We start from the raw sequence: 12,285 nt of genomic DNA, 5'->3' as shown, positions 1-12,285 counted from the left end.
ACAGCGAGTGCACTTTTGCAAATGGTACATGGGCTTTCACTCGTATAGGACTTTTCTACCTACTGTACAAGGTACTCAAAGTGCTTTCGTGTCTGCTCTTCATACCAATGACGTAGCATCAGGAGCAAGTGGAGAATTCGATATCTTACTGAAGAACACGTTGACACGGTCACAATGGCTGAAGGTCAAATCCACAACCTTGGTGGTTAGGAATCGATGACCACTCATCCTCTTTAGCCGAGCCGCCTTCCATGTCCCTGATATGATTTCTTACTCATTTAGTATGAATTTATGGATGCATTTTTCAAAATCAATGTGGTATCATATCAGAAATGTAAGAGCCTCACATTCTAGCTGTGAAAAACAAGACTTTTATTGTAATAAATGACAATTAACATCACAGTACAACAAGACAGATGCTCAGTATTTGTTTGTAACAGATCTGACATAGAATTGTAAATGCAAAAAAAAAAAAAACATCCCAAAAAGACACAACAGGTTTATTTTTCAGTACCAATGTTCTTAGACAGAGTAATGCCACAACACTATTAAAATGTCCCAAAAAGCCGTGACATACAGTACATGAACTGAATCTGATCTGAGTCTTATCAGCATTGCACACAGGAAAGCATTCATATAGACAATATTAGGCACAAGATGATTTGGCATATATCTTTCTTTTTTCAAATGTTGAATCACATAAACATTATCTAGGTTTAAAACACTTGAACGTGAACAAGCTACAAATAACAGTGTGGACTTTGCATCAGAATGATACAAAACACATTTTGACACTAGTGTAGGAAATATGGAAACAGCAAGTGTTTATAGTGTCACTTGTCACGTCTCACAACACTTGAGGTTGAGATATCTTGTGATTTTCACAATATTTTGTCTTGAAATAAACCTAGCCAGGAGCTTGTGCATGGAATGTAAGAAGATGACAAGAACCTGAAGGTTGTCAGTTTATCCCACCACATTACTCAGTTGCCACAATTGGAATGGAATCAAAAAACACAGAATTCGGATATACCAGGAGACAATTTTCATTGGGTAGCGACTACATGCTAGTAGCATGCTGACCTACATGGACTAGTCCATGTAAGATCCTTTTCTTCTGGTTCCAATCTCCTAAATCCAAACTCATTTTGAGTCTACATTTAGATTAATCATTGCTTTTAATGTGCTATTTTGTTTTTGTTTTTATTGTACACAGAATGTCAGGGGGAAAAAAAGAGAAGAACATTATTGTGCTGGAAATACTGTAGCGACAGTGTAGAATTTTCATTTTATCATGTTAAGCATCTCATTCACAATCTAAAGATCCAGAACATCCACAAGCTTGAATGAGCACTGTCCTTATGTGTCAAGCTAAGATGAACACATTGCACCGGCAAGACATTAGAAGCATGAATATAACGTGCAGGATGGAATGCTAACACACACAAAAACACACAGTAATTTTATACTTGTCTTTGCTATTCCTTGTCTTTCATCACCTTGCTGCCAGCTTCTTGCTATTCCTCCCCATTCTCGTAACATTTTGCATCATCTCACATTGACTGACAACATCTCTTAGTTCTCTTATCACGACGTAAACGCTTCAGTTTGTAGCTACCAATCAAATATTAGAAGTTGCATTTAGATTGCTGGTTTGCGTCATAAAACTCTTCATGGAATAAAAAATGTTAGCTTTTCAAATATTAGAAAGGACAACTTCGATCTTTTACAGTGTACTTCTCCACCGTTTCATCGGCTATTCCTAAAGTAGAATACTTGGAGAAAAATATTGTTTCAGGATCATGGCAGAAGCTGGTGCCTGTCCCAGCTGGGGGACAAAAAAGCAGACCACGCGACTCCCATGCGACATAACTTTTAATAAAGCAGAGGTTGGGCTATAGTGGATATAAAAAGTCTACACACCTCTGTTAAAATTATATAAAAATCTGATATACAGAAAAAATATATACTAAGCTAATCAATTTCAAAACCCTTATTTATCTGTACAATTGAATTGAATTCAAAGAAATATCTTCCAAAGGGGGAGTAAGAACAACTGAAATAATGTAGTTGCACAAGTGTGCACACCCTCTTGTAAGTGAGATGCGGCTGTATTTAGAATTACCATTGAAATTCCTGTTAAATGGGAGTCAACACTCACCCGCCACCATTTAAAGTGCCTCTGGATTACTCCCAATGCACTTCAGCAGTTATAACCGAAGGCTTTTCCTCACATTTTTGCTTTCTATCAGTAGCCTGAATGTTTTATTCTACATCTTACTTGTATTTCAAACTATTCATAATTCCTTCTACCGTGTTGAAGGCCCCCAACCATGATGGCGCCAACATCTTTTGTGATTAGCAGTGTTGTGTTTGTGCCAAATATACCTTTTGGAATTACTACTTTTCACATTTATCTGCAAGAAAACATTATTTCAGTTGTTAATTTGTAGGCCTACTTCCCATTTAGAAGAAAAAAAAAAGGGTTGCACAGGTTTAAGTCTTTTAATGGTGGAAATAGTTTTGTAATTGGTCTATTTTTTGTATCTCTAAAAAAACTGTGATTTGAACAAGGGTGTGTAGACTTTTTATATCCGCATTAGCCCACTTCGATTCCCTCGATTCTTCGGCCTTCCTCTTACTGAGTCGATTTGGAAAACTCTCGGAATTGCTAAAGCTCGAGCAAAGGGTTCCGTTACGGTGACTCGGTAGGGTTATAACTATATCCTTAATGAAAGTCTTCCCAGATTATATTGTTTAAAGTGGAAAACAACCTTACACAGTATGTTCTTTCACTTTCACTTCCTGTGGGTGTAATTCCTAACTCTCCTAATCCTTTTTGTCCATATAGTGTAACTGCAAAGGTTCTTTGCTTTCTTAAACATTCACAAGGTCACTGCCGCAGAGAGTGGTAACATTTCTAGTACCAATAATAACCAGATGAAATAGTAACTTTATGTTTTAAAAAGGCTGAAACTTTCTGTCTCCCTGCAACCCTCCTTTTGCTCAAAAGCTCCATCTGTCACTTCGAGCTCTGGCTGTGTTTACTACAAGGCTCCCCCGGGTACTTGGTGGCTCCACCATAAACCTCCACTCCATGCTCAGTCCAAGGAGCCACGCTGCCCTGGGTCACCGTTCCACAACGAGCCAAGCTGGCCACCTGGTCAGCAGACAGGACTCGGTCCCAAAGACCCACCTGGGACAACTCTCCAACTAAAGCTTGAGTTGAATCAAAGCCTCCACCCAGGGAATCCTAGAGTGGAAAATAAGCACTTTTAGATGCACATTTCAGAGGGTTAACCGACCCAAAAACACATTTACATTTGCCATAAGACCTAAAGACTCATGAGCTCAGATCCCTACTATTAACTCGCCTTATTGAAAATGTTGTTCGTGAGGCTGCAGCCCACTTGTTTCATCATCACTTACAACCTGTTCATTTGCTCTGTATCTCAATGCATTTACCTGCTCTTGACCAAGGATTAACACTCCTCCAGGTCTAATGTCATGACCAGCTGCCAGACCGTGGCCGTCTCCCCTCAGCTTTCCCCCCTGGTAGGCCTGCCAGTCTCCTTCTTTCTGGTTCCAGCTCACACATATGTGTTGCCAGTTGCCTTTAGAAAGGTTCAGGGGAAGCCTTGCCACCTAGCAGTAAGAAAGCGGAAGCACATTTGAATTTAGATATTTGTCCTTAGTCTGTATTGTTTTACTCATATTAAGTGGGAGTCAGCAACCTCCTGCCACCATTTGAAGTGGCTCTGATTAACACCAAAGAAATTTCAGTTGGTCTACTAGGCATTTCCTGATATTTTTGTGTGATCTCTAGGAGAAGCCTGAAGGTTTTGTGCTAAAAGTGACTTATATTTGGAACTGTTCATAATTCCTTGCAGAAAACCTTCAGTCTTTGGTTGAAAACTCGAACACGGGGAAATTTACTTAAAGTTAATCAGAGCCACTTTAAATGGTGGCAGTTGCACACTGACCCCCATTTTATGCGCATATGATTGTAATTGGTTAATTCTGAACACAATAAACAACCCAAGTATTAGAGGGTGAACTGCACATGCTTATGCAACCACTTTACGTCAATTGTTTATTTGTATTTACTCTCCCGAAAAGGTTACTTTCTTTCTTCTTCTTTTCCCCAATCAAGTTGTAGAGATTATAGATCACATTAGTTATTGTTAAAGTTTTGAATGGATTTATCTTTGTCTCATTTTTTTAATGTCACAAAAACTGACCTTTGAACAGATGACCACTTTTACACAGTAAATTCTGTAGAGTAAATTGACTTTATTTAGAGTGGGCCCAAATCGACTTAGTTTTAGAGTAATATTTACACTTGGAAGAGAGTAAAATAAAGAATTGTAAAACATAAAAATAAAAGTCACTCAAGGGTTGAGGAACAAACTCACGATCTTCACCTTGAGATCTACTCCCTGAGCCACGCAGCTCTTGCTTTGTGTTAGTGTATCGCCCGTGTCAGCTGGAATCTTCCCAACTCCAAGAGCCCAAAAACAAAGTTTTTCTTCTCCTCTTGGATAAAGGCAAACAGTAAGAGGGGCATACCTCACGTGGTAGTGTGGTAGTCTCCCAAGCTGAAGGTCGTGAGTTCATTCATGAACCCTTGAGTGACCTTTAATTATAATTTTTTTTTAATTCTTTATTGTACTCTCCTACAAGTGTAAATATTAGCCTACTCTAAAACTGAGTCTATTTGGTCCCACTCTAAATAGAGTCGAATTTACTCTACAGAATTGACTGTGTATATAAAACCAAAATGATGCCTCTTGATTGATTCAGTACCTTGTCATTGATGAGCAGCTCAGTGGGTGTATGCAGGCCTTGTAGCAGCACCAGTTCATTGGGTTGCTCTGAAACAGCATAGGAGATGGGTGTGCCGATGCCTCCTTCCGTGGGCCGAATCCAAAGGCAGAAGGTGAAGGCCCACAACTTGGGGATGGACTGTTTCACTACAGCGTACATGTAGTTTGTACGGGATGGGAAAGACAGTCTGTAGCCCTCTGGGAAGTAATTAGCTAAAATAGACAAGAAAAGCAAAAATAAGTCAGAGATGCAGTGGTTAACGATAATAAATAAAGATCTCAAATAAAGAATCTGCAAAAGTGGCAAAAAGGATCAAAGATTTATTGCTTTTTTCCATGCAAACATCTGTACTGATTTTCGAAGCTTGCATTTGATAGTCTTACTGATCTTTTTAGCATGCCATAATTTTTCACAGCAAAGAATCTTAATGGTTTGCTTAAACTAACACTATAACTTCATCTGACATACGCGTGCAACTAAATGCATTCTGTAATGACAGCTTTCTATTTACTCTCTCTCTTAATATTTACCTTCCTCCAGTCCCGAGAGTCGGTGTTGCAGCTTATTGATTCCCTGGTCCATTTCCTGTCGGTGTCTTTCAGTTTCAAGCCTCAAGGCTTTTCTCTCTTTCTCCAACAGTCCCACCTTCCTTTCAAGCTCCCCTTCCAAGTCCTCCATCCTCCAGTGCCTTTCGGCGCCGACTTTGTGCCCAGCTAAAGTTTCTGGGCTAAAAGATTTCCTGCCGTCCTCCACGACGGTTGAGGTGTTGATGTCTGTCTGGTTGTGAGGAAACAGATTTATGTCCGCCTGCAGAGGAGAAAGACAAAAATTTGAATGAGAAAACTTAATCTTGCTCACATTTTCACGGTAAAGTATGAAACGCTCAGTAAACTCTGATTGCCTTTTCATGTCAACATTGGCACGTGCAGGGGGATGGCGCACCATAAAGAAGGGGATATCGTGCAATTGGTATCCCAATGGAAGGCGGCAAAAAATGATGATGCATTACAGTTGAAATGTTAAAAACGCAGCGCACTAAACTGAGATAGTTCAAGCGTTTTTTTTTGTGTGGCCTTGCTTCTTGACATACAGTAATTCCCCCCATCCATTATGGAGGTTACGTTCCAGACCACCGCCCAAGTGAAATCCATGCTTTAGAAATACCTACCCAATATCCTCGTTAGGCATGTTTTTTTTTAAATATCATTTATAATACTTGCATTTTTTCAGGTTTTTAAACACACTTTTAAAACAAACACATTTAAAAGATTGCGCAAGGGGTAACGCAAAAATATTATATAAAAGAGTGCAAAAAATAGATTAGCAATTTTAACAACAAAAGGTTGTGAGTTGAATTGTCCTCACCAGTGTACACTACACTTGCATGTGTTGCATAAGATACAAATAAAGGTCGAGCTATAGAAGAATCAAATCAGTTCCCATAAGGACCAGAATTATGTAAGAAGCAGTGCCTCTGGAAATGATCTCAGTGAACACACCATGCTCTTGTTTGGCACAATTCACAAAGTGATTTGTTCTGAGGATACTGACTAAATATTACTTATTTATTTTGGAGAGACAGAGAGAGAGAATTAATTCTATTATCTTTTTGTTTTTTTGCACAAGGTGCAATGCGAGAGAATAAAACTGCACCTCCTGAGCCATTATATATTTTAATTAGAACATAATAGTTATAGTTATTTATGATTGTATTATTATTGTAATTATTTTCTTGCCATTTAAGTACAACACTTTCCTACAGCTGTGGTTCTTGTTCAGTGTTGTATGAATAAAGTTTGAGTTCATTCCAATGAAAGCCTTAAAAATAAGACAAAAATAAACACATAGTCCAGCTGGGACTGGTGTCATGTCAGAAAATCATCATCACCCTTCATTGATGAGGCCCTTTACTCTAAGCAGCCTGCCACCCCGTCACTGTACACAACACAGTCAAAGCCTCTCTTTTAATTGCACTGTGTGTAATTTTGTTCAAAAACCCAAAATTAAGTCCATAAATTCGCCATATGTGATATTATCCATGCAGCCTGGCTTCACGTTCTCCTCACGGAAATGTTTGAAGTGTCTTCAATGAATTGAATATGAATACAAGACTGCATACAGCAAGGGTGCCCAAACTACGGCCAAGGGGCCATTTGCGGCCCGCCATCCACCTTTCAGCGGCCCATAGCATATATTTAAAATGACAGTTGACATTGCTCGCAAGGCTAGTTTAAAAAAAGAAAAAGGAGTTGGGCAAAGTGACAGGAGAGGGTGTCAAAAAATAGGTGCCACTGCTAAGAAATTGGTTTATATACTGTAAGGCTTTTCTAAATAACCTATGCAAAGATTCAAATAAACTATTTACAACTAAAAAAAAAACACAATTACTCTTCCATTTTCTGCTGTGTTAAGGTCTTCTTCTTTTTTTAAATGGTCATCTTACTACAGTTTGCTCTTGTTTTGTTTCTGAATTTTGTGATGGGATTTGGAAAATGTTCACTGCAGGGGTGGATCTAGTCTAGTGCAATTAACGGCCGCAAAAATCCTTAACTATTTGCCATTTGGCCTTCAACAGAAAGCTGTTAATGTAGCAGTTTATCAAATGAACCAGGAAATGTCAACAATATTTAATTGCTTACTTAGAATTTTAAAGTGGTCCTTTCCTACTTTCATTTTTCTGTATATGGCCCTCAAACAAAAAAAAGTTTAGACACCCCTGACGTACACTGTAAGAGAGCCATCCAATATGGCTGCCACATCGATATGACAGCCACTAAGTAGATGTGGTGGGCGGTAGCCATATTGGTACCAGTCGAACGCAACAGGCACTCTGGGCCGAACAGGACCTTGGCTTTAACTGTAACTCCATTTAAATGTTATTGGCTGTGGGCGGGAGAATTCAGCACCCAACGGTGCCCCAACCTTCTATAACTATTTTGTCCTGATTATCTAAAAAGAGATACTGTATGCATTTATTTTGTAACATTTTTATTATAATACTGTATTTCCTTTACATTACCCTGATAAGCCGCCACTGGATGCCAATCGCTCTCCTTTTCTCACCATCCTGCAATGTCTCTTTCATCTCATGTATATTATATTCCCAGACTTACTAGCCTTCTCCATACAAAAAAAGAAACAAACCTTTCATTTATTGGTATTAGTTCTAGTGACTTAATTTAAAGTTATATTTTACTCTTTAAACATCGGGTGAATGAGTAGTTTGCACATCTGCCTTACAGTTCTGAGGTTGAGGGTTCGAGTCAGGGCTGGGCCTCCCGGTGTGGAAATTGCATGTTCTGCTTGCTTGTGTGTGTTTTCTCCAAGCACATTCCAAAAACGTGCACGTCAGGTTCATTGAAAATTGTTTTTTTTTTGTCTGTATGAGCCCTGCGCTGACCAGTCCAGTGTGTAGCCCGCTTCTCACCCAAAATAAGCTAGGATAGGCTCCACCTCAACTGTGACCCTATTGATGATAAGCAGTATAGAAAATGGATGGCTCCTAGACATTGGTTGAAGCTTGTACTCAAAAACCTGCATTATAAATATTCCAGTGATGCACATTCTGACCGCACATCATCCTATGGATCTTTGGATGCTTAGGAATCTATTCTCAAATATTTCATTTCTATTACTGAGCCCGGGGTTGAGCTTGAGGCAGGTATTTGTTTATACATGGAGGCACAGAGTTTTCTAGAGGGAAAATAAATCATTTCAGTTGCATCTTCTGATCTGATACATAAATGCATTCATGTGTAAACACTAAATGCTTTAAGGAGCTCGTGTGGAGCACACATCATTACAGCTCTGCAGTTTCATAAATGACAAGCGTTCTCACCCCAAATAAAAACCTTGTGCATATTAAATAGAATTTCAAACATTTATTTGCCTTTTTTTTGGTGCTCCGTGAATCTGTACTCAGAAGAAACGATTGTCCTGAAAAACAAGAGCTGACTGCCATAAATATGTACAAACATTTATTACTGATGTTGGCATATCCGCAAAATAATGTATCCAGATTGTCCGTTTTTACAAATTCCCAACCACACAATCTGGTGTAAACAGCACTGTGCTGCTCGACCCAGCACCTACTGATGGAAACGTGACTAGGCTGTTGAGAGAAACATACACTTGATGGCTCCTCAAGAAAACAATGCAGCATACAATATGATACTGCAGCACGATTTTTCAATAAAATCAACAGATAAAGATCATTTTAGGTTAGCTCAACATAGCAAGAAAAGATGGCTGTAATCTGCTAAATAAAAGCGATTGTGCAGGCATTGAATTGAAAGAGAGGTCTGTACCCTACAACTAGGCAACTCATACATTATGCATGATATTGCTTTCGACCAAAAAGGGGGCTATACATCTTCAGAATCTGGTCAGATGAGATTACGTTTCATGTTACGCTGCCTGTACTCTACCCCATCCTCCTTTATTCTGCCTGATGATGTTTTTCTCTTTTTTCCCCTCTTCTACCACTTTATCATCATCCATCCTCTCCATGGCATCCACCTCACTTCCCCCTCTTTTTTTCACACAGGCCTTCTTTCCATCCCTCTTTTTTTCTAAATTAAATTGCAATCTGGTTTCTTGGAATAGTAGTTTACAGCAACACTGTTCCCAAACAGTCCGTTTCTGAAAAAAAATTAATACAACTTTTGAAAGGATTACTGTGATTACACGTATCACTAAATGTCAGCCTTTCTGTCCATTATGTTTTTTTCTTCTTTAAAATTTCATAATTGTGCTTGGAGATTGTTTTTAACCTCACCCTATAATGAATGAGTTGATTCTTCTTCTAAAAAAAAATGCTGCTAACGTTCACAAAGGTCCACTTGTCTTAAATTCACTCTGCATGCACCAGGAGAAAATCCCAACTTTGTAGTGGTCCCTGATGAGCATTTAGACATCATCAAATATAAATTCTCTAGAAACTGTCTTTCTCAACAGTTCTGTTACAATAATCCCTCCTCTGCCTTTAAAATTATGCCATGCAAGCATTCCGGGATAAGAAGTGGGATTCATTACGCCTCTGCAGTGTGTGTAGGGGGTGATTTGTTCCTGCACATACCTCCAGTCTCTCTATGCGGTCTTTGAGCTGACTGATAGCCTGCTCCAGCTCATCCACAGCCCTTAGCGTCAGCACGTGGTCAGGTGAAGACGCTGGGCTGTCCCGCACCATGACCCGCTCCGGGTGCGCCCCCTCTGCCGGGCTTTTGCCTCCCCATATGCCCACAGCACCTCCGCGTCTGTCGGCGACGCCACCCCGACCCTTCAGCCCCTTCTCGCACTCAGATAGTTTGCCCGTCAGCTCCCTGATGGTCCGTTGGTCCGTTTGTATTTGCTCCTTTTGCTGCAGGACGGTCTGCCGGAGCTCGTCCGCGGTGGTGCGGAGGTAGCCCCAGTCCTCTCCCGCGTATAGTGACGGGTCGTCCGCTTGTTGCTCAAAGTTTTTCGGGTTGCACTCTCCGGCGGGGATCGGGGTGCATATGAGTCGACTGACAGCTGGGTCGTGACCAGTCAGTCCAGTGACCCCGTCCACACCGCCGAGCCCGATGTGAAACGTCGGCGCTTCGGATTCGGGCACTTCAGAACCGTGGAGAGCACCCAGGGTTCCAGCCCTGGCCGCCGAGCCTCTGGTAGCGGGGGGCTGCGTCGCGCCAGTCACGTACAGCGAGCGGTTGTCGGCTGCCGGCTGCTGCCGTGCAGCCTTTGTGCTTCCAGTGTGGACGGCCGCGATGATGCAGATAACGGCGCCGATGAAGGCCACCATGCCGGCGGCCAAGATGATCACAATGAACTTCAGGGTGGCGGTGGAGACGATCGACAATCAAAAAAATATAATCATAAAAACACCCCAGAAAAGAAAAAAGTGATGGAACGCAGCAAAACCATCGGCTTGATGTGTTTGGATTTCAAGAACAAACGAGCGAAAAAGAACCCTGTGGACTTTTGTGGACTAACGCAGATAAGGGGGACATGAGAGCGCCTCAATGGAGTGATCACGGAGTCGACAGACAGCATCTGAGCAGAGTGTGTTCCTGTTACACCTCCTCCCATGTGCACGACGCGCATGTCCTCGCTTTCAGAGAAGATGCAGCCTGGTGATAACAATTAAGCGAGGGCAACATTTTTGTGTGCGACATTCCCAATGGAAGTACGGCACTCTTTGATGTGCATGCGCAAAAATTGATGGTATTTTTATAAGCACAAATAGCTCTTGTCTTTTTTTTTATATTCCAAATCGCACATGCAACATCATCTTTAATAGCCTAATACAATTTGAATACGGTTTATAGAATAGCAGTGAGTCTGCAAGTTTCCTACTGCAAACTGCCTTTGCCTCAGCCACTTGTTGCTAGGCAGAATTCATGGAACACATTTATTTTACCCCACATCTTCATAGTATAAGAATTAGCATTGAAGCTGCACTGTATCACATATAAAAAGCATTTTTAGAACAGAACACAGTTCGGTTGAGGCACTAAGAGACTCATTGGACACTTATTGCTGTAGCTATAGGTCACGTCAGCCATGCATCCCATTATATGGGATGCATATCCTCTTGCTGGTTGGGGGAATTGAGCCTGCAGGCAGGCTGCATTAGAGGGCATTTTTCTTTTGCATCACTGCAGCGAATGCTTTTCCTGCATTCAGCCTTCTTGGTTATATCTGTAATCATATCCCCTTGCACCCGCTATGTCTAATCATTTGTAGCTCAGCTTCACGTTACAGGCCTCTATACTGGGAAAGCGTGCATGCCTGGCAATAAATCACCCTCAAGGTTCCCAGTAGAGCAGCTCTACAGCAATAGAGATGATAGAATGATGACCCTGGTGCTGGCTGGTGGGTGTCTGTGCGTGTTGCACGATTCAAACCTGGTGCTATTAGTGAGGTCATTAAACCACTCACACACACAGCCAAGTGCTAATAGCATGTTAATCTTTGTGTGAACATGCACACTGACACGATCATAGTCCAAATACCTCGTGTTTTAAGAGACAGAATAAGTAGAATAAATCAAGAAGATGAGTTGCTTGAGTAAATGACAAAGGGATGTTTATTTTCAGAAGGGAAACAAGCAAAGACCTCTCCAAGTTGCGTGCAGAGTCCTACAAGATGGAGTACAGCATAAAATAGCTTGCCCTAACACTAGAATAGTAACACGGATGATGACTAAGTACTCCATTAGAGATGGAATGCTACAGCCTGACATTTACAATAGCAATTTTTCTGATGTATTTTTCTTGTATGGGATATTGATATGACATGAGTGATGATGAATGACTAGTGATGTTGGACAATTCTGGCCTCAACGTAAACAGCACTCATGTTGGCATCTTTACATGCTTATAAGCATGTAAAGATGCCAACATAAGCCTATAGGCTAACTTCTAATGTGGTTCCTATTGTAATGATTATTTTTAAACATTCAAATTCCACTACGATTTG

The 12,285-nt window shown here is 40.8% G+C and overlaps 1 protein-coding gene across 1 annotated transcript; it reads right to left on the bottom strand.

The window, feature by feature from the left end:
- Positions 1–355: 355 nt before the first annotated feature.
- On the bottom strand, positions 356–10,923 carry nptxra (neuronal pentraxin receptor a). Its single transcript, XM_086097651.1, has 5 exons — positions 9,905–10,923; positions 5,358–5,634; positions 4,807–5,039; positions 3,466–3,645; positions 356–3,253 (listed from the first exon to the last, which is right to left on the bottom strand). The coding sequence occupies exons 1-5, from the start codon at positions 10,604–10,606 to the stop codon at positions 3,023–3,025; spliced, it is 1,623 nt and encodes a 540-aa protein (XP_085953777.1). The 5' UTR covers positions 10,607–10,923; the 3' UTR covers positions 356–3,022.
- Positions 10,924–12,285: the final 1,362 nt, after the last annotated feature.

This window comes from Leptonotus elevatus, chromosome 1 (genome assembly GCF_054856555.1).
Source record: "Leptonotus elevatus isolate MCC_2025b chromosome 1, RoL_Lele_1.0, whole genome shotgun sequence".
Classification (NCBI taxonomy): Eukaryota; Metazoa; Chordata; class Actinopteri; order Syngnathiformes; family Syngnathidae; genus Leptonotus; species Leptonotus elevatus.
The sequence above is the reverse complement of the archived record's forward strand: the minus strand, read 5'-3'. Positions and strand labels throughout refer to the sequence as shown.

Coding starts and splice junctions, on each gene's coding strand:
- nptxra (XM_086097651.1), bottom strand. CDS start 10,606: ATGGTGGCCTTCATCGGCGCCGTTATCTGCATCATCGCGGCCGTCCAC. Junction 5,040..5,357: donor ACTCTCGGGACTGGAGGAAG/GTAAATATTAAG, acceptor TGTCTATTTTAG/CTAATTACTTCCCAGAGGGC. Junction 3,254..3,465: donor TAATCCTTGGTCAAGAGCAG/GTAAATGCATTG, acceptor TTTCCACTCTAG/GATTCCCTGGGTGGAGGCTT.